The sequence below is a fragment of the Buceros rhinoceros genome, unplaced genomic scaffold, assembly GCF_000710305.1.
Source record: "Buceros rhinoceros silvestris isolate BGI_N320 unplaced genomic scaffold, ASM71030v1 scaffold1996, whole genome shotgun sequence".
In the NCBI taxonomy this organism is placed as follows: domain Eukaryota; kingdom Metazoa; phylum Chordata; class Aves; order Bucerotiformes; family Bucerotidae; genus Buceros; species Buceros rhinoceros.
In genome coordinates, this window is record NW_010417910.1 from 64,720 (window position 1) to 87,707 (window position 22,988).

The following is a 22,988-nucleotide window of genomic DNA, read 5'->3' on the forward strand; positions in this document are numbered from 1 at the left end:
CTGGGAAAGCTGCAGGCTGCACCAGTGGCCTACAGCGAGGGCAGCAGGAGAGAGATTGCAATCAGTGAGAGCACTCACTCCTGCCAAGAGTGTAACACATTGTGCATCCTTTTCTGAGCTCCAAAATGCCTTCACGTCTATGACAGCTCCCAACTTTCTCCTTTTGTTCTATTTATAGAGACTGAAGACTGTATCTCCATAGCTCCCAGGTTTGTAACAGCACCCAAAACAGACGTCACCATCATTCTGCTACCCAGCTCTCTGCTCTTCAGAACCAGCTGTACCAAAGGAAGCCAGAAGGGCTGATATTTCTGACAGTATGGACATACGTTTTGTCACTAATTTTCAAAATGAGTGAAGCTTTATTTCTGCCCAAGAGGACAAAATAAGGAATCGGGACAAGAAATCCCTCAAAAAGAACCCCTTGGAAAATAATTTTAAATATGGCAGGTAGAATAGTTTTACTGAAGGGATGATGAGATAAAATACAGATAAAACAGTTAAGCATGCTGTCTGAAATTAATTCTACTGAATCTTACCACATATTGCTAGAAAACATGTCATCTGATGGCATTTATAAACAAACAAAATTTTAAAAATTAAAATAATCTAACAGGTTTGTTCTGCAGCAGGAGAGAGCGCTAATTTTAGTATTTCAGAAGATAGTTGGTCCTAACCAGTCTGCTTAACTTTAAAAAGTCAGTGCATATTTTTAAAAATTCAGTTCACATCTGTTCATTGTGTATCGGCCTGGAGGCAACCACCAGCCAGAAAACTTTGATCATCTAGTAGAAACTAGCTGCTATCTGAAGAGCACAAGAGGATTCTCTTCTTTACTTTTCCCTCAAACTTTTTATGAAAATAAGAACTTCAGAAAAAGTTTGTGTGGAAAAAAAATATCTTGCAGTTGCAATGCCACTCGAATGCTCTTGAAGCAACAGGACAAACTGCCTGAAAAATTCTCTATTTACACAATTCTCTTCAAAGCTTCTAGGGTCTGTCACTCAGTTGAGGGGGTGGTGTTAAATAGAGTCCAAGAAAACCAAGGGCGTGAAAAAAAATGGTTCAACTATTTTCCCAGAAAATGTAAACCAAGTTTTTGTTTATTTTTAAGTTTAGGTCTCCAATACTATTTATACACATCAAAGAAGAAAATCAAATAGTCTTGCTTGTGCCACTTCAGTAGTCACAAATCCCTATTTATGTGGCAAGTTCCTGCATCACCTTCTTGAGCTCCAAATTTGTGGTCACAGACCCATTTGCAACCACTCAACAGATAATTGTACATTTCCAGTATTCACATTGACCAATTCCATTAACCTCATTCCATTAACCACCAACAAACTCCTCACTAGGTAGCACTTCACCACATACTGCCTCTTTCAACAAATAAGCTGTTAATCATCAAATACTGAACATGAACTACGGTATACAATATCCCTTAGCAAGGATTTGAGGATTATCTCATCTAATTAGGTATAAGCATGCTCTCTAATCTGTGGGCTTAAGCCAAAGCTCAATAAAAAGATTTCCATTGATTTACACTGAGTTTTGGATCAAGCACTGGGAGAACTTGATTTTGCGATTCACAGAGAAAGAGGTCTTAAAAAAAAAAAAAAAGCATAACTAAATGATGAAGGAAGAAAAGTGTCTAACTGAGTTAAATCATCTGGCACCAGAAATGAACTGGGCACCCCATTTCCCTGCTAGGGTAGAGTCTTGAGAAAGACACCGCTGAGGGTTTCTGGGTTTCCTTGATGCCATGCAAGCATAACAATCCAGCTAACTGCTAGCTTGCAGACTCCTAAAGGCAGAGGAGTTTTTTGTAGACACACTAAAACATGTTTTAGTGTTTATTTGTATAACTGCCTGCCGTATGCCGCACTTTCCAAAGAAGGATGAAGATAAATTATCAAAATGGAGGTACAGCTATTAAAAATTGTTAAGGACTCCACACTGAAATTACATAAACCTAGCCCCTAACCAATCTGGAACTGTAGATTATATAACTCTGAATTGTTAGTTACATGCTTATTTTGCTCTTAAATCATTCTACCAATGTAGTGTTCACTTCAGCTCTTGGGAATTTCTTCTGCTGAATAACAGGAATCGCTTTAAAGTTCATATTTCTCCGTCTCATTACTCAAGGATAAGAAGTCATTCTGCCACTTTGTCTCACCAGAAACAATTCTCTCCTCCTGTGTGTATTCACACCCTTGAAATGCTACGGACTAGTTGTCATCTTCCCCCTCAGAAGTTTCCTTTTCCCTGCCAGCTATGAAGCTTTATTTCTGCTACAGTGTTCTTCCAGGTGAGTAACCTTTCATCTTAGACCATTCATAATTCCGCTCGCTTCTCTTTGAAATTTTCTTCAGACTGTAACCTCTTCTTAGCAATGAGGTGCCAGCTTTGAACAAGGGGCTACATACTGGCACTATACATGGAAAAGCTTTTGTCATCTGCAGTGGGATGTCTCTGCTCTCTTGCCCTGAGTCACAGTAGTTTATGCAGGGAAAAAAAGATCAGTAGGAAAACAAAAGTTAATTTCACAGATCATATCCACATGCAACTATTCAAGAAACTGAAGATAACTGTAACTGTGAAGTAAGGCTAATAAATACTGCTACATGCTTTTGATAATTTACTGCATTGCAGAAGAGCTAGTTATTCCAAGAATATGACTATTTAAAAATTGTTCAATTAGAGATAAAATGAATTATCATCAGATTTCCACCAGAGAAGATGTATTAATGTTAAATTGAGCCTGAATCAGTGGTGGAACAGGTGAGAATAGACTGCTGGATACCTGACTGAAAGTTCAAAACAGCATTTTAATGAATTAAGTACAGATTCAATTGTATATGAAATCACCACAGTGGCCTATTTGGGTCGCACTCAAGTTATATTTCAGCAATAACTGCATGCTACTGGATTGCTTTTTCATTACCAGTCATGTCTGTGCTGGCCCGGGACCAAAGTAGTGTCCTTCCACGATGCAGATATCTGCTGCTCATAGGCATGGCTATTTAAATACAATTAGTAATTGCTGTTAAATCTGACTATAAACCACAAGCACTTCCCTTCTCATTTCATTATTTTGCAATCCGTCATTATTTGCTTGTTACAGAATCTGCAAAGTGGTCATTTTTCGAGTGGTTCAAAGAGCATTGAGGCTTCTTCCCACTTGAACACTTGTGCAGAATGGAGCCATGTCAACTGAGGTCTGTTGTAAAACTGGTGTAACAAGAGGTCAGGCTCAGTGAATGCCATACTCTTGCTTACATCCACTACACATGCATGCAGACACCTCTGCTCCAATAATTATCACATTGTCAGTCTGGCAGGACTGAGTTGAAAAGCCAGAGCTGGGGAATGGCAGCTCCACTGAAGCTCTCTTTGAGGATTTTGTCTACTAACTCTCATTAACTTAATGATGAAAGACACTGTAAGACGTGTGCAGATAAAGCTCAAATCTGCACTATCAGCTGTACAAACTGGTTTGCAATAAAGCGCGTTGTTGATGAACACTACAACAGAGATTGCTGGAGTATGCAAAATCCCTTATCCTCATGCTCCTGAGTTGCAGATTAAATTTCTCTAATAGAATGCAAGAAGTTTTTCTACATTCACAGACTGTGCATCCCTGATTCCATCTATTTTATGTAGTTCTCTGGAATACAGAAATTGTCAGAAATTCACCCTGACAGTAAAGCTGTAAGCTACGGAAAGACCCCAAAGGTTAAAGTAATTGCCAGATGCTCCAAGTCCTCACTATATTCAGACTGACAGTGTTTCAGTGCTCACATCCTTCTGGCAACTGCATTGCACTTCCATGTTGCCAAAGCACTCTGGCTAGTGTCAAAGACTATGCCCATAAGGCCAGGTCCTCAGCTGGTATAATATGGCATTGCTCCAGTGGCTTCAGTATCTGTTAGCCAAGGCTCTGGTCCATACGAGCTGGCTGCCAACATCATGGAAACGTGCTTTTGTTCCCAAGCAGCTCATGTTTTTGATAGCTAATTAGGAACTATTTCACATTGAACAAAATCTCTACTGACTGCTCTCCTACAATTGGATCATTCAGGGATATTTCTCAGCCTCATTCCTCTTTTTGAATGGGTTCATTTCTTTTTCTCTTTTGCTTCCCAGTTCTTCTCTGTGGATTGTTGTCTCCTCTATATGTTATCTCAGTGTTTCTCAGAGCTCCCCCATTCATTTTGGGCCATTTCCCAGCCCTGTAATTCTGTTTCAGCTGTCACTCATGTTCTCATTTTCATTCTTCCCTTTTTTCTGCTCTCACATTTTGACAAGAAAAACAGCAAAACGGTTCTTCATCTACTTCTAATATATTTAATACTAAATTAACACAGAAAGATTGGAGATTCCAAAGACAGCACCGGATTTCTTCTGAGGCTTTCTGTGGTCTTTGTACCATGTTCTCATTGAGAAGAAGCAAAAGCAAGGAACAGAAGTCTAGTAGATGCAGCAATGGAAAGTAAAAGTGATTGAAATCCCTCAGTTAAAAAAAATAAATTATTTTAGGTTTAAGCACTGAAGAGGTAATCATTAAAGAGATTGCTCTTCAGGGATAGAGTTGTTATGCCTAGTAAGCAGAGATGGTTATGTGAATCCCACAAAACTAAGACTTAGTACGAGCTCATAAACTAGTTGTTGTACATGAACTGCACTGTGAACTGGTTTTCAGCTTTCCTTACTGATTCCTGAGAAGTTTTCAATGGCATTTTTTCTGCGAAAAATAATCTAACTCATGCTATAAATGTGGTTTTAGAGCTTGTGCGGGTGTTGTCTAGTGGGGTGATTTGGGCTGTTTAGTTGTGGGGTCAGGAGATAGTTTAACATAAAAATGCCAGCTTTGGGAGCTGGCGATAGAGGTTTGAGTCCTCTTTTTCTGAGGGGCGAACTCTAAGAAGGGGTCTTCAGTCTTTGGTTTACAAGACCAATGTTTTTTATAAACTATTAGAGTATTTTAGTAGTAGAGTAGCTTGTTCTCTAAGGCTCCGATGGTAGGAAATAGAATGAGGAGGATAGTAAAGCAGGTTATGGAGGCCAGTTGGCCGATGATGATGAATGGGTGTTCAACTGGTTGGCTACCCACCCATGTGAGGATGAGGAGGTTGGTGACTAGGGTTCAGAATCGGATTTGGGAGAGGGGGCGGAATGTTATTGATCGTTGTTTGGATATGTGTAGTAGGGGGCTTAAGAATAAGATTAGTACGGAGGCGGCTAGGGCTAGTAATCCTCCTAGACAATAAAACCAAAACAAGATAAAGGATACCTGAGATTTCAGCCCTCTTCACACTCAGTTTTTTTACACATGGAAGAACAGCAGATAGATACACCCATTTGACCAAAAAAAGAATCTGAATTACTGGATGCATCCAAACCTGATTTGCATTTTTAATCCAATATTAACTAACAATTTAAAGAGAATATCCATATCCAGCGTATTCTTTAGGTTCATCTTTTATATCACAATATTATAATCTAATACTTTCCCTTTTCACCTAAAAGCAGTAACAATCTACCCTTGACCTAAAAAACCCCCAGATTTTGCATCCCATTAGGGCTATCCGTGAGACCTTAACTCTAAAAAAAGTGGAAAAATAAGGCAACAGACCCCTAGCAACAGATAAAACGTAAGTAGTGCTTTTTGCCAAGTCTGAATGGCCTTTACAAAGTCCTACTTGAATTTTTTCTAGCTCAGTTTTATTAAATAAATAAGTAAATAAATACAGAAATAAATTACTTTCCAAAGGTCATGCAGAAAGAAAGAATGGATTAGCTCATGGTTTAAGCACCAGATAAGATCTTAAAACACAGTGGCTCTGCCACTAAGCATTCATGCAACCCTGCACCAGTCACTTGATATCATTTTATTTTCTACAAATAGGATTTAAAAAAAAACGTACCAGCATGGAAGATCTGGGAGTAATTGCAACCATAGGAGAGAAGCAGACATGCCAAAAATAAAATCCATGCTTTTGACTCACGACCATCTATTTTATGGAGAAGTCTTCATCCTTGGATAAACATAACCAAGTAGTTCAAAATATAGGATGCCTCCACAAACACTAGCATGTTGGGACAGCACATTAAGAGAGAAGCCTATTAAATAAGACAAGCAACAATTTCTTAAAGAGAAATTCATACAGCCTTGCACTTTTCTAAACAGTTTCCTCACATTCTCATAATCACTAAAATGTATAAAATGATTATTTCCAAAACATCATTACCATGAATCATCACCACCTCTGTTGCTTAGCAACTACAGTAGTTTTTGAATAGTAAGCTATATAAACCAGTATCTGGAGTTTGTGTAAATGGGCATTCATTTGAGGGTTTAAAACACATTAGTCTTGGAAATCAGCAGCACAAAATGCAGCACTAATGTAAAGCTGAAATGCTCTTAAAAAATAAAATGGCACTAACAATTATGGCAGCTTAGTACAACCCTTCTCCTGTAGCAGATCTGAGCCTTGTCAAACTTGGTCAGGGCAGGAGCTGACTCCCTTGCTCTTCCTTGGGGTTGCAAAAGCCCCTTTACAATTTGTATGAAGATATTTGATGTTCCTGCAGAGAAAATAATTCTTTCACAGTCTTTTGTGTATTTGCTTGTAACTCAAAATTTTTTTCTATACAACATACTGAGATGGAAGAACTCAGTGGTTCATACCATGACAGAATGAGATGCTTAGTAAGGTTCAAAATAGGTCTGGACTTTAATATTGACAAAGAGATAACTCACTGAGATACTAGAGAGAAATCATAAGTACATACGTGAAAGATACAAACTCCCAGAAATCACAGCCTGGTCACTCATTAGCTGCCTGCAGTTGCCCCATATAGAGATTCTTGCTCATTTTACAGACTCACGTGGAATGTAACTGGAATGCAGGACAAGTTCCCAAACCGTATCAACATATCAATGTATTGTTTGATGTCTGATAATTTCTATGTTACTTTATTAAAACTTTAGTAGACAAGTTCCTGCTAAAGCTAGTGTCAGTCTGTGCTACTATTCCCAAAATGGGGGTGGGGCCTGTTCCCAAGGCAGAAAGATTCCAACTTAATGGCTTCCAAGACTTAGCCTTATGGGTAAGAAAAAAAAATTTCAAAATGTGCTGAGTAGCAGCATGTGTTTTTCATAGAGACTGCAGGCAGAGAGGGAAATTCATCCCTGGCACAAACACACAGCCCACTGAAGGCAATGCGGTACCATCTGCTTACACCAGCAATGAATCTGAACAAGCTTTTCACTACAACTAGTACCTGTGGAGATAAAGCTGGATACAGTGCTGAGGGGAGTTTAAGAGCCTGCAGCCTCTCTTTAGTTTAGAGATCTAAATCTCTGCAGTAAGAGAAAACTTGGTGTCTATGAAACTGTGAGTTTCCAGGCTCCCAGAAAGCCTACTGACAGGCTGCCATAAAATACTTAATGGCTGTTTAATAGCTGAGAAAAAGAAAAGATGCTCCATTTTGTCTGCTGCTCTATGGAAATTTGCTGAGACCACACACACAATGTGCAGCACTGTCACATAAGAAAACGTTCTGTCGTTTTCCTTCGGTACCTCTCAAAAAAGGTAGTTAACAAGATTTTAATTTTATCCTTAACAATGAAGGAGAACGCCCTTAAAGAAAGGGAAAATATCTCAGCTAGATAGTCTAGCCACTGCTTTAAACAAGAGGTGCTACTGAACACATACCGTATCAGTCAATGGGATGCTCAGCCTCTTCTACAATGCAGCACGTACACCCCCTCCCCTTCCTCTTTTCTCCACTGAGCAGCAGCACACTCCTGTACTGACAGATCACCGAGCAAACAGTGTTTGCACTCACCCAGCCACCTAGTCACAACTGCTTGTGAATAGATCACATTTCTTCTCAGCAAGGGGTGGACAACATTTGCTCCAAAATTTTTCAAATTACATTTTAAAAGTCTTACTTAGAAACTGAGAAATTGCTTCTGATTTACAGATGACCAACAACTTCTCTATATTACACTCTATACTATCTGCTCTTATAGGAGCAAATTCAAGATGAGATGCTGGCCTGAAGAGAGCTTTTCTTTTCTTTCAGCAGTACAGAAACATTGATGAGCAAGTGTGCTGGCACCTCTGGCTGTGTAAGCTCAGAAGTGCAATAGCTGGGAATTACAGAAGACTGGTAGTGCAGTAATGCTTTTCTCCCAGTCAGGCACTGCCAGGAAAGGCAGCTGTGGTATTTGGTAACCATTCCTTATATGCTTAGTTCTAGCCTAGGGAGCGTCATTAACATTTTTCTATTCCTACAATTTGCCTTCCCTTCAGCCCATGAAAACCAACGGGAAGGAAGACAGGGTTTTGATAAACATAGTTTGAGCTACACTTACTTTGTGAAGTTCACAGTCCAACCTATTTTCACACTACAGCTAGGTGCATAATCCACAAAACATTTCATGAACGTTTATACGTATAGATTTGGTTGGCCCTTAACTGAATTCTAGTCTGACTGAATTCCAGGAACAGGAATATTTCCAGAGAGCATGTTTGAAGCCCAGACTGACAAATAATTTTGGAAAATAAATGTTAAAAGAAAAATTAAAACTATCATCAAACTAAATTAATTTTTATTTTCCAAAATGAGGACAAAAGCAAAGAAGTAAAACTTGACAATAATTTGCTATCTTGAATGAGCATGAGAAACTATTGTGTTTGCAGCTTTTAAGATGATAAAAAGTGTAAAAAGTATGGTCTGAAATATGCTCTGTGAATGACTTGGTTTGTTCTTCACGTCATCCCGTTGTTCTTAACTCCAGATCTTATATACACGTCCTCCATGAATGGTGACGTTCATTAGCAGTTTGATTACAAGATGCCTCAGTAAGCCATTCCTGTGATGCCAGTTGCTACTCCCTAGGCTTCAGGCTAGAGAAAAGCACATAGAATCAGAAACTGCTCAATAGGAAGTCTGTATGACTGTCCGGGTTGGGTAATGAATCCAAACTTGCTTTCAGACCTGTACATGTGACAAATGGCGTGAGACAACAATGAAGAGAAATGAGTACAAAACATATCCACTAGATGAGCAATTCCTCTAATTTCCCAGAGGTTACCTGCAGCGGCAAAGGCCACTTCTCTAGTGTGACAAATAGGGCCTGCGTCTCTTTTTTGCAAGTGAAAGGCTGACACTGAGATTCAAACAATACAAAAATAAAATGCACAGTAACCTTTGATCATCAGAGAGAATCTGATGACAAACATGCATGCTCATTGTGACGTATTTTCAAGAAACTAATGGACAGCAAAATAATTTTCTCTGTAGTGCAGCGTCAGGGCAGCAACATTTGTCTCTGTGGAGCAAATGTGGAAACAGTCTCAGATGCTTTGAAACATTTAAAATATTTTTGAACAGTCCTAGAAAACAAAATCCTAATGTGCTGAACTTCAAGCCTTAAGATCTTTAAGGTACTTAGATCCTATTTTCAGTCCCTTTGTAACCTGAATATCAAATACAGTGTAGCTACCAGATGTGAGGTTAGATCAGCAAACCTTTGGTTAAGTCACCAAACCTTAGGCAGGTTTTGCTGTACCTCAGGAGGGCTGCACTGACCCCAGCAGACTGTCTCCCTGCTTATTCCAAGTCTGCCTTAGGTCCAGACAAGCAAACTGCTTGCAAGCACCCTCTCATTCGGTACAACGTAGAATACCACTTACTTGTACGGGATGTGTTTGCTTCCATTGACAAGGGCGAGGATGACATTGCCCAGTGCTGACAACGAAAGACAGAGGCCAGAGCTTCCCTCCCGGTTTTTGCTGAGCACTTTCACACAGCTACCCAGGTCAATAAGGTGCAAGCGGCTGCGACCTCCAGACACTGCCATAAACAAAGAAAGCAAACAGTTAGCATGTGCCTCCAAAAGCAGCTTCCCAGAAAAGATTGCCGTGACTTGTGAAGAGGAAACAATCCAGAAATCTCTCCTAATTCATGTGAGCAGCAACAAACTGTAGGGGTCCTGCTAACTCCCTGTCAGCCCTTATTGCTGTACATTGCTGTCCACTCTGGACTTGCTTAATAATTGCTGAGGCTTTCAGTACTCACCTGCTCCTGCAGGTTTAACTCTGTGGGAGTCACCACTATGCCTTTTTTTTTTTGCCTTTTTTTAGTACACCTCTATTAGCCTGCACCTGAGTTGGCGCTGTTTCTGTCTCTGTCATTACAAATCATCTGGTCAGAAATCTACAGGCTAGGAATTGCTGCTTGGTGAGCTGTCACCCTGTGATAGCTTCTTTTATCTTTCCCATCTTGAACGCTTGATCTACAGAGGAACCTGTGGCATCTGTGGGACGTCCAACTTTGCTTTAAGGCTATAAAAATTTACATTATCATCTGGATTGCAGACAAGCTGCTCTGTTCTGAAAAAAGTAAAACTGGAAGTGGATACCTAGGGGTTTTTCTCATGTTTACTCTGTATTAATATTCTACATTTAAAGAAGAAAGATGCCACCATTGAAACATCAAGATTAACACTTGCTCTCTTTAAAAATCTATGGTTCCTTATGAACCCAGCATGGGGACTATGTAGACTTCACGGAAGTGCTTCTAATTCTCTGCTATCTCAAGACAACTTCCTAGCTGTTTTGGTTTTTTTTTTCCCATCTGATGTTTGATCACTCCTCCCTATTCTCAAGAGTTAGTTTAGAAGCAATCTGTAGGAAAAGGAAGAGTCATTTCTAGGATCTTAACTCAAAAATTAAGAGCACTATGTGAGAACACAAACATAACTCAAATAGGAATGGAAATACTTTCACATCTGAGTTTACCTCTATGCAAATAAACTCGCAGACATTTTGATAAAACACCTCAACTTCTGGTAAAAAACCATATTAGCGGTGAAAGGAGACCAGTTCACAAGCAAAGGTGGCGATGGGAGCAACTCTATCATGGGGACCTTAGAAAAGAAGTTTCCAGATACATTTCATTGCTTTGGAAATGTCTAGTCAACCACAAGCATGTTTCTTCAATGATCCTGAATTCAGTGGCAGTGGTACCACGCCATTGTATACAGGCATATAGATGCCATAGGAGGTAAAAGGAAACAAGTTTACATAAAGATGTGAAGAAGACACTTGTAAAACTTCCACATGTTGACAAAAAGTTGATACATGACCATATAATTTTGCAGATTTGCTCATAGAAAGAAACAGCTACTAAAGGCATATATAACTATTAACTGTAACTTAAAACATGTTAACACACACTGCAAAACACAGGGCTCACTGCATAGTTCTACTAGCTGCTGTCTTGCATGACACAATATTTTTTACAAAAATACAAAGCCTTTCTGTAGAAGCTGTTATGTATAATTCTATATTCTGTTTCAGTTGTAGATGATAGCTAATTAAAAAGAAGAGTAAAACTACAAGTAGATTTTTATCATAAAAAAAGAATTGTGAATAAAGAGAAAGAAGAAGAGAAGAAAATAAAAGCTGAGAGAAAATAGAAAGAAGGAAGAAAGGATAAACAAGACAGAAGAAGAAAGAAGAGAGAAAACTTTTTCTGCCAAACTGATTTATGCTATGGGGTTTGAGAATAATATTCCAAAAATGTAGGCAGCATCTCTGTCAACAATTGTTAAAGTACTTCTTAAGTCCTGTTAGTTCTTCAGCTTCATCATGTATTAGGGAACACAAGACTTCCATGTGTAAAATTATACTGTGATATTGGTTAAGTCATGCTGAGTGTCACAAAACAGAAGTGAAGAACAAATGTCTGATTTAAAATGATGCTGATGGCTAGACATGCAAAACGCTGTAACAGTCTGCAGATTATAAGACAACCCATTAAACATGTCCACGGAAGTGCACTCTCAGTGGTAGGAAGTGGTGGAATACTTCTCATGGGGAAGGATCCACACACACTACAGACTTCTGCACTTGAAACAGAAAGTCAGGCTTCCCTGGAGAACTGTCCAGTCAGCTGCACCTTCTCCTCCGGACTGCTCATGGAGGATTTTGCCTCTTCTTTAAGAGTCATTAACTCTTAAACGTTCCTGAGTCCTCTAAGACTGCTACCCTCAGAAAGCTGAAATTACCTTTCTTGAGTATCCCCCATGATTTCCTTAGAAAAACAAAGAATTATTTTTAGTTGCTACTGAAAATGACTGCAGGTGACTTTACTGAATTATACATAATAAATATTACTGTTCCCCTGCAGACATCAGGGGAACAAAAGAAAATGAAAGAAATCACTACCCTTCAAAATCTCAGTCATATTGTTTCCACACGTAATCCTATTACACAGGCTAAGGAAATACAGAATAAGAGAAATTACCGGATCCCTCCTTCTTTTTTAATTTACAAGTCAAAGTAAGACATTTTAGGATGGCAGATCCACTTGCTTGATCTGGAAATGAAGTTATTTGTTAGACAAGCTCTCCACTAATGTGCCTGGCAACTACACAGAAAAGAAGTGGAACATCCGAACACTTTTGTCTGTTGGCACAGAGACTCTGAAGAGCTGACAGCTGAAAAATGGCTGTGCCAGTCCTGCCACAATACCATTTATTTCAACGGTGCTAAGCCTGCTTCATGACATTCCTGGTAATGAATCCAACAAGGAGGCAAGTACAGTACCAATGCATTATTCTAACAGTCATTTTTTACCAGAAACATATGTTAGCCAGACCTTTAACTTCTTATCTTTTAGAAGCTGTATTTTTTTTTCTTTTTCCTATCCTTTTTTAATCCTGTTACTGGAATCTATATATCTCTACTATCTTCACATTTTTTTCTGAGAAGTCCTTCATTACAGCAGGAGACAGTGATAATCACTAGGCGCCCTTTCTGGGCAGCTGGAATTCCCCCCTCATTCAATTATCAGCAAGATCTGACCCTGTCTGGCTTGCAAGGCCACTCAGATATGGGAACTTGAAGACAGGAGGTGGTATGGCCACGAGACAAAGATATAACTAAAGGCAGTGGGCAAATCATGACACACTGTAATCCAACAGGATCACGTCTTCTTTTTTGAAAATGAGTCATTATGGCCAAAGGAAAATATATGTTTTTCCTTTTATTAACTGCATTTGAAAATAGTGCAAAAGGACTCTGTGTACAAGTACTTGCATGCAGTAAAATGCACGGAGCTTTAAAGAATTGTAATAATAATTCCCTCAAAATCAGCCATCTTTATTCCTATGAACCAGTCTGTTGGAGCATTTAGTCTTCCTTTCCACCGCAGGGTGGTTAATTAATAAACCTTTAGATAATTGAGATTTCTGCCTGCCAATTCCACAGGGGTTATTACTTAAATATATGCAAACTGCAATTCCATTTAGAGCAACTTTCTGGTTTTCTCTCTTGTAAGTACAGTCAATGTAAATTTACTGCATTCAAGAATTAGACATTAATACTGCAGTGGTGTTCACCCGCTACACATCATAACTTGCAATCTATTCCTTACTACAAATAACCTATGCAGAGCCAGGAGCCGAAACATATTTGCTTAAGCCCACAAATCTAATGAAACAGAGGTCTCTGGTATCTTTTAAACAAATATTTTTTGTGTAAAAAATTATTATTTGAAAAAAAAGAGAATTTTAATGTGAAAGTTTTCTTTTTTGGCAGAGGTGCTTCTTACACTATACAAAACTTTTATCACTGGAACTTACTAAAAAAAACCCCAAACCCTCCATATATCTCCAGTTATAAACAGTTTTGAGAGACTTGAAACAGAAAATAAATATAATTTAGAAATATAAATGGTGCAAGTCAAAAGAAACATTTGAAATTATAGAAACATGTAAGTAGACATGGAAGCATATTTTCTTCATTTACAAGTGGGAGATGGAAGTAGAGAGACAAGCCAGTGAAAGCATTGATGGCAAAGAGAGGGAGCAAGCCAATCTGAAAAGCCCAGAGCCTTTACAAAGAACCATGAGAGCACTTTGTGCACATGTAGGTGGGTCAGCAACTAAACTATTATGTATCTATCTCCAGGAAAAGGTTCTGTTTATGGATTGCCAACCTCAGCTTTCACACACACTGCCCTATTTAGGTGCCAAAGAGGAACAGTTAATGTGAGGGCGGCAAGGAATTCCCGTCACCACAATATTTTAATCCATGACCTCAACACTATCAGCAAAGATAGTGTTGAGTAAAAGCCATTTTGAAATGCACATTTTTTTTCTTTTAGATACAGAGGCCCACACAGTGCCGAGGACTAACCGTTAGTACCTCCACAAAGGCAACTAAATTGACAAGTGGTGGTAATAATCCCCAGCGTCTTTTAACAGCCTTTGGTGTGTTTTTACCAGACAAGGTGGACAGTCCGCTGGTATGAATGGCCCCACCCCATGCTGAATGGAGAACTCTGCAAATTTTCACCACTAAACAATATTCTTTAAAGGCTTGTTTAAAGCCAGTTTCCAGGCCGGGTTGGAGGACACAGAAGGGAGAGAGAGGACAGCTTACTTCCGCCTTTGCCGCTCTTCTCCATGCGATACTGGTAGATGTGCAGAGTGAAGAGCATGTGGGAGTTGCGGTGATCCTCCTCATCGCAGTCCCGCTGGCTGCTGCGACGGGAGGCGATGGCAGCATCAAGGAAGAATGCAGCCTTCTCCGCTGTAGGGGCGCGAAGCTCGCTCTGATTCTGAAGCTGCAGTTAAGACAAGGGAGAAATTACCTAGAAACTCCCACACAAGTCAACGCTACTAGACAACTTCACGTAGTCAATGCACGCTATGCGTACGCTGGCTTCTGATGGGACCGAAAAGGAAGAGGTGCCCGATGGAATGAGAAACACTGGCAGGGGCAATACCATGCCCTCCAGGAGCTCCATGATTGAATCCAGGCTTTTGAGGTTCCTCTGGTGGCAGATGATACATACAAAACCCAGCAACTGGAAACCATCCTATGGGCTGGAGAGATGCACAAATTTGCTCCCTCAATTCCCCGGAGTTTTAACTTATTTATGCTTATTAATTATTTTCATTATTTTTACTGCCTTTTTTATTTCCTTGCATTGTGGAAGATACATTGGTCCCAAACTCAACAGCTGGTGAAGACTGGCAAGGGCAGGACCACGTGTTACCCTTCAGAAAGTGTTAGAAGGGAGCAGTCCACGGATAAATTTAGGAAATAACTTGTGTTAAATTTAGGAAGTAAGTTTGTGTTCAGCCCCATACCATGTGGGGAGTAGCACAGAAGAGAAGAATTTTTCTCATCCCTTCATACCACAAGGTTATGCACCTGCTCACAAGCCAGGGCAATCCATTAAATGGAAGAAGACAGGTAACGTACATGCATTCATGTTTGCTGGACCTCAATCCCAATCACTTGGATGCTCTTATCTCTCTAAAGCGATCGACAGCATAGGAGGGCAGATATTATTAACCTCACATAACATTAGGAATGCATGCATGTTTCCTGTCACCTAAGATTAGTTTGTCTGTGGAAGGGACGTGTCACTGTGCAATCTGATGGCATTAGTTTTGGCAGTGTGCAGAGCTGGCCCACAGCCCATAGGATAGACTTGTTTTGTCTGGCGTAAAAACAGCAAGGAACTCGCATTCTTAGGGGTTGTTCCCCTGCTATGTAATACAGCTAGTAAATAAATTCTCCTAAAGAAGACAGTGCTCTTGCCTTCTCTTCATGACCATTAATCAGCCTGAGGAAGGATAAAGCTGAGGCTGTGCATGGGATGTGGTGATACAACTGAGGGCTAAGCTCTCCCTAGAAAGATGGAGGGGGGCAGGAAGGAGTTAACAAGGCAAGCAGAAGGCAGGCCAGTCTGTGGGTTGATCTCATTAACGTAAGCAACAAGAAAATGTGCATACTTGGACAGGCCCAGTGACAGACAGTATAACACATGGTGATTTTTCATTTGCTACACACGCTGCTGATTTTGCATATCTGTATGGCCATAATATAATATCCTCCCTTCATCCGAGGATTTTGAAAACTCAGGTGTAGGACACATCACTCCAGAACGTTGCTATGTCTTGTAAACATACATAAAAAGGCTTTTTTTCTAGCAATTTAATTTGGTATTTTTACACTACAGAGATACATAGATATCTCACTGAGCTACCTTTTCTACACTGATCTAAAAGAATTAATTTTGTATACAGCTGTTCTGTCTGTATCTACATGAAAATAAGTAACTATAATGGGATATTTATTATTATTGCTATTGTACCTTAACACCATAGTAATGAATGAAGCTCTAAGAGGAGACTAGTTGTTACACAGTTACATGACATACGTATGCTGATTCAGATCTTAACTGGCCCATCTATCTCCCCAGTGGGAACTGTGACACTCAAGTCTCCCATCTTTCACTAGACTGCACCTATTACTGCATACCAGAGGGCGATAACTCTCATGATACTTCATGGTATTTCATAAAGCACTAAAGCCAGGAGTCAAGTGAGAACGAGAATCCTAATTCTTATTTAAAATCAAGTCGCAAATTTGCAGTCCTCAGGTAAAACACAAAATTTATTACTTGCTGTTTAAAATCTTATGATTAATGACTTTCATGGATGTGAATCGTGATTTCTAGATACTTGGAGCTGGAAATAGGGTACATGATCCTGTAGGTCTGTTCCCTCCTGCCTCCATTCCCCATCCTTGGGATAGGCATTGCTCTGCAGGTTCTTGATAGACACTGCTTTTGCCTTTAAGGTTCAAAGATTGTATTCAAGCCCCATCTTGCTGGTTTTCTTCCTCTTCATCTACTCATGATAATCAGATTTACCCCCTCACTCACAGTAAAATGAAAGAATAGGCCGTTTTTCCTCTCAAACCAAGGGGGGTTTGGGGGCGTGGGGAAGGGCTGCTGAGACTTTCTAGTAGTTACCCACAAAATACATGAGCCAGTTACTCATTACTGCTAAATCTCCAAACCTGAGAAGAGTTTGAGTTATTCTTGGCTTACCCAGCTCAGGCATTTATTTCTTGGCAGCAATTAATAAGTAGCGATTAATGCTTCCCACATTGCTAATGCAAGTGCTATAAATAATGTAGTTTATAAAGAGATAAACATCCATATTAATGGCTTCCAGCTATTTGTGCAGTTCTGTAAATATTTTAGCTTGTTATTTTACAAAAGAGAGATCACACTTTTCTTTATTTTTTTTTTTTTAGAATGAGGTGAATTTTTGTTTGCACTGAATGTTTTCACATTTTATTGCAAGCATAGGCCCCTGCGCAACATCAGTTATAGCAAAGGTACAAATATTTAGGCCAGAAGAGCAGATGGCCCTGCAGCTGCAGGTCATAAAGTTCTTGCATGTTTTAAAGTAAACACTTTCAAGTTTATAAACTTTATGCTCTGGGTAGTTCTTGAATTTGAACCATCTCAATAGCTCAGGAAAAAAATTTTTTAAAGTCACATTGCTTGTTTCAGTGTAAAATGAACCTTGGATTCACCTGCATGCCACAAATGGGGTCTTCACAAAGGTAGACACCTGGGGACTGGCCATCTTGCAGGCTGCCTGTAGCCACTTCTGACAACAGGTCTCTCAGATTTTCTTCTTTCCCCCACACTTCTACTGCAGAAATTCGAACTGAGAAGCGGGCTCCTGTCTTCTCTTTGCGTTCATTAATCAACTTGAAGAGCCAGGAGATGGCACAAGGAATTATGCCAAGGTTTTGCATTGAATCATCCTTCCCGATCATGGTGTATGACTTCCCTGTCAGGAATGGTGAGGGAGAAAAGATAACAACATCATTCCCAGGACCTTCACAGCTTTCTGCCAAGAGAGATTACCCTGCACAGCCTCACGAAAACTACTTCTTCGCTAAGGACAGTCAGCAACGAAGAAAGAGAGGCAGGCAGACAAAACGTGCATAGGAAATGAAGAGCATTTAAAACTAAGAGATGATCTCTTGAGCTGCTTTCAAAAATTATTACCTGATGCATTCCACTGACATCCCGCATTCCCCAGGCAGAGTGCTGCAGGACCCTACCACGTAACACTGGAGCCTCTGATGAGGGTGAATAGTGGGTGGAAATGAACAGAGCAGGAGTGCCGTGGTCTCTAAACATCCCTGCTTTAGATACTGTGAGTGATGTATTCTTTGAATACCACTTTACTTCAAAACACTATATCATGCTTCATACACTGGGGGTGGAATTGACGTAAACCTGGAACTGGGATCATACGGATGTAAACGCATCCAGAAAAAAAACAACTAAACAAACAAAAAAAACCCCCAAACCAAACAGGTACATGTGGTCATTTGGTGCAGAAGTGGGTCCACAACAAGAAGTATTTTATCTGAGTCAAAACCTTCCCCTGGTTTGCTATTAATTTATTCTGCAATTATAGCTCTGTCTTGTCTCTGCTGTAAAAGTTCGCTGATTAAGAACAGACACTGCTTTAGATATCACTACATATAATGCTCTCAGACAAGTTTTTTAAACCGCCTAAATTTATAAGCCAAACTACAAAGGTATACATCCTTTCAGGCATTTGTGGCTTCTTTACCTTCTTTCAATTCTCATGTTGAACATATGTGGAAAAAGACCAATGAAGAAAATATTTCTATGCTTATATCTGTGGAAAGGTCCAGGAGTATCCACGGCTGGTGGAACAGTGGTGGTGCAGTTAACAAAGCAACTGCAGAGACTCAACTCGTGCTCTAGCAAAGCCCTAGCTGGGTTGCCTCTTTAAAGGAAATGCAGGACTTGTGAGACACCATTATTTGGTGGCTTTCTTTTCCATCTCATTGTCCATCTTGTGTTTGGCAGTTCACGGGGGGTTCAATATCCAAGCACTCATCCTAGTGTTACTCCTGCCTGGCTGAGAGGGGGCTTGTAGTCGCTGGACCAGTGGCCCTGCTCTATTCGTTGTATCAGAGCTGGTGACATTGCAGCATTCAGTACTCTCCAGTTTTGTTGCCTATAAGTTGAGGTAATCGTGGCCTGATACAGCTTGATCTTCTTTATCACCTGAAAAACTGAATTATCCTTTAAAGTTTAATGTGTATGTCTGTGTTTCTTTGAGGCAGTGAAGAGTGGAGATCATCGCACTCATACAATACAACCCTCATCATGAAAGAGACAGTATTTTCAAAATACTATTAGATAAGCATGAACAAAATACAGGATTATCTTGAAATCCCGTTATTTCAGACAAATAGCGTTAATGATTTATTGTTTTTATTGTTTTTTCCATGAATACCTGAAATGCTGTTGGTGTGTTTGCAAAGAGTGGGGTTTGATCCATTGGTAGCATTCAGTTAACCATTAGAATAGGATTTCTTGGAGACAGAATAGGAAGAGATTAGTAATGAGTGAATTGTCTGATCAGGGAATAGAATATAAATCGAAATATTTGAGTGGCCACTTACACACTTGAATAGTGCCATCACAAATACCAGGTACTCGAGTGGATACTCACAGCCTGCACACAGCTTGATAAAAGTGGTATTTTGGCAAACAGTCTCCAATACCAAGCACGTTTATAAAAATGTAGATCACTGTTGGATCATTCATTAACAAAGCACTGTTGGACCATTCTGTGATAAAAATTGCTGTAGTACTCACTCAAAGATAACTTCTGTGTCAAAGAGCGTGCGGTCCTACGTTTACACAATATGAAAAGTGAAAAGATGTGTAAGCAAGAGGTGGAGGTGTAGTACAAGGGCATGCACAATGTACCACTTTCAAATACTACTACTACGCACATTCAAATTAAAGTTTGTTTTCCCTACTCTAACATATTAGCAATCTTGGGTTAAAAATATTCACTTTGCAGCTTGAGCAGGAAAAAATTAACAATACCAACCAAGCTTGGCGTGGCCAAAGCAGAACACGCAGCCATCTGCCCCATTGACCACAGACTGGATCACCTCAGCCACAGTCCCAGCACATACTTCAGCCTGTAACAGGTATTAAAAAAAAAAATTAAAAAAAGAAAACAAACCCATTAGCAATAACAGAGGAAAATCAATAGAATATTTTCACCAGAAAATAGCCATAATGTCATCAGTGCTCCAGATAGCACGTTGAAGTATCAAAAAGTCTAATCCTGCTTGTGTCATTCATGTGACCCATGCTGTTGATAGAAATGACATTACTTGTGTAAGCACATGAAGCAGGACTTTTGCTCTGTGTCAAGTAAGTTTCATTTGCTGAAGCATCAACAGTCTTTGTGGGGTTAAATAAAACACACATACTGTAGGGGCGTGTGGTTGGTTTGTTAGAACTGCCTGTTTAGGGGACTTAAAAATCCATTTTTGATTAAAAAGCAATCAAATACTGAGGATTTTTCACAAGCTGTATTATTTGCCCAATTATGGACTGAATTCAATTTTACTAGCAAGTGGGTAAGGAATGTAAGGGGTACAAATAGCCTCTTTGGTATTAGGTACATGGCATCTCTTAATTTTTCTCTGCATTATGAGGGGCCTTAGGTTTTTGCAGCAGTAGGCTCCATGCTGAAGTATTTTAAGAAGTACAACACACAAATGTACTCTGTGCATTTTTAGATTTATGGTTCAAGCAGGCTGAATGGTCCACAGTGCTTTTGCAGCAGCTGCCTATCAGTAGTGGGTGAAATTAATTTAGAAAAATCATGTAAATTCACTTAGTTCAGGGATATTTCTAGACTATCTCTATAGTAGTAAATAAACTGGGCCAAGAAAGGGACTGTTCACGGGCCAGCCCTTGAACTAAATCCAGGCATTAGACTGGGAGGTGCTAGCTGCCTGGACCAGAACTAGGTCAGGGATTGACCCAGCGATAACGATCATACACCAGTGCTTTAGGTGGCCCCGTGTCTTAGCTCTGTTTAATGAGTACAGAAACAGCCATACAGTAGTGTTTTCTAATTATACTTCGCAATGATACTTTACTTTTCTACTGTCCTCCTCATGACATTTGGGTAACATAGCTCATAAAACCAAAGAAGTCTGGTAAAAATAAGAACTCTGAATACATACACATAGAGATTTGTGGACTAAAATCCCTATCCTTCTATCTTAAACCGTACAGCTGAACGCTGTATCGATAACCCTTGGCTTTTTAATGAATAGAGGACTGCATTAGAGAACTGCAGTTCTGATCAGATCGCTGTATACACCAAATAGTAAGATTTTATAATACATGATAACTTGCTGATATTGAGGATTTGCCTGCTAGGCACCATTTAGCACATTTATTGCACATATAATTTTAGGAGCAATTATAATACAGTGGAGAATAAAGAAAGCATACAATTATCGAGATTCAATTTAATAAACTGATTTCATTATTGATGACATTGGCAGACCAAATTCAGCCTGGTTTAATTCCACTGAAAGAACTACTGCTGCAGCAGAAACAAATTTGGCTCTGGTGTGTGCTATTGTTTAGACAACTATTCTGATCACAAGTTGCCTACCTGTGATGCATCTTGCGGGAAAACTGCATCGAAAGCAAACATCTTTGGTGGAACCTGGTTGCCCCTTTTCTGGAAAGCATTCTGACCTCCACAGGTCGATGGGTCATACAGCGTGATTTGCTTCTTACGGGGGTCAACTTTTAAGAAAGAACTGGACTCAGATGTGTCTCTGGTAAGCGTGGAAGAAATGCGCACCATGACTTTGACCTGTCAGCAAACACACAAAAAGATGATCACATTTGATTAGTCTGTGGATGCTCTAGACTGGTATGCTGAATGAACTTTGCAATTACACTCAACCAAATAATACTTGCTTGCTGTAGCTAATGTCTCGGTGGAAATGAATGAAGAAACAGGAATTATTACAGGCAGAATTTAGCCTAAAATACACAGTGAGTAAAGCCAGAACTCATCTCCACCTATTTCAACAAGAAATTTGTGTATTTAGAATTACGAGATACATCATGGTGTTTTAGTGTCAATGTTACTCAAGTAAAATGATGAGTTATTACATCACCTTGTCTTACTCTCTATATGAATTAAAAATTAACTGTACCCCAATGGCCCAATTAGGAAAGCTGAAAGTTAATCTAGACTACTAAGCCATCAGAACTGCTGCAGTTTCTATGAAGCAGTCTGATCAACATAAGCACACAAAAGCCAGATCTGTAAATTATACCTTTCGGATCCTACTCCAAATGCAAAAAGATGAAATGCTCAGTTCTAAGTGTCATCATCAAAGAGTTGTGTAAAGAGCCCTGTTTAAATGATCAGATTTTGAAATTATCATCAAGGAAGTGGAATGTAATAAGCGATAAAAGATTTGTTAAAACATGTTAATTCACAACTCATTAAATGGCTACATAACGAGATGTTATTCCTAAGACAAAAATGTATCTTTATGGATTTAACAAGGTTATATCCTAGGTGGTAATCAATTTAGATGTAAGTAAAAACGTTGACAATCGGCCTGGTGTTGGTTCTCCCCATAACTTCACCACCTGCAGATAGATGAGTGCCTGTACCCTGGCAGCTCTAACCACACCTGCACGTATTTTGTCCTAGAGCAGATTGCCTTTCAGACCAACCAGACAGAACTTTCATCTTAATGCTCCTTAATTATATGTCACCTGTATCAAACCCACCTGCAGCTGGCATGTAAATGATCTCAAAGGGTCACCTCAGCACAGGGTGGAAGCACACCTACTGCTGCAATGTCAGATGCACCCTGGGAGGAGGTTGTAGCCTAAAAGTTAGACAAGGCTGCAGATCCTGTCGGCCTCACTGAGACTGGTGCTCTTTGTATGTAGCTACCATTTTGTGCTCACGCAAGCTCATCCCATATGCAAATAAATCAGCTGCTTTGAGACGTAAAAACTGGACAAGTTTGTTTTTTCACACAACCTCTGTGAACACAATGGAATGAGACCAGAGATTAATTTGGATTATTCAGTGTTTTTGTGAAGTCTTCTCTGTATGCCTGTGAGTTAAAGTAGTAATTTTTTTAACCTGGGAAAAGAAGTTGTGATTAGATGATGAAATGGTCACAAATCTGTGCATATTATTCCGGTTTTATACAGTTAGTTGGGGGAAAGAG

The 22,988-nt window shown here is 39.6% G+C and overlaps 1 protein-coding gene across 1 annotated transcript in view; it reads right to left on the minus strand.

The window, feature by feature from the left end:
• The window catches only part of LOC104495352 (kinesin-like protein KIF26B), a gene marked incomplete at its 5' end in the record, with an annotated part of 67,323 nt that overhangs the window by 40,750 nt on the left and 3,585 nt on the right, over positions 1-22,988 (minus strand). Inside the window, 5 exon segments of the mRNA XM_010138312.1 lie at positions 9,714-9,873; positions 14,472-14,655; positions 17,433-17,695; positions 19,796-19,889; positions 21,392-21,598. Of these exon segments, the coding sequence (XP_010136614.1) occupies positions 9,714-9,873; positions 14,472-14,655; positions 17,433-17,695; positions 19,796-19,889; positions 21,392-21,598 (908 nt within the window).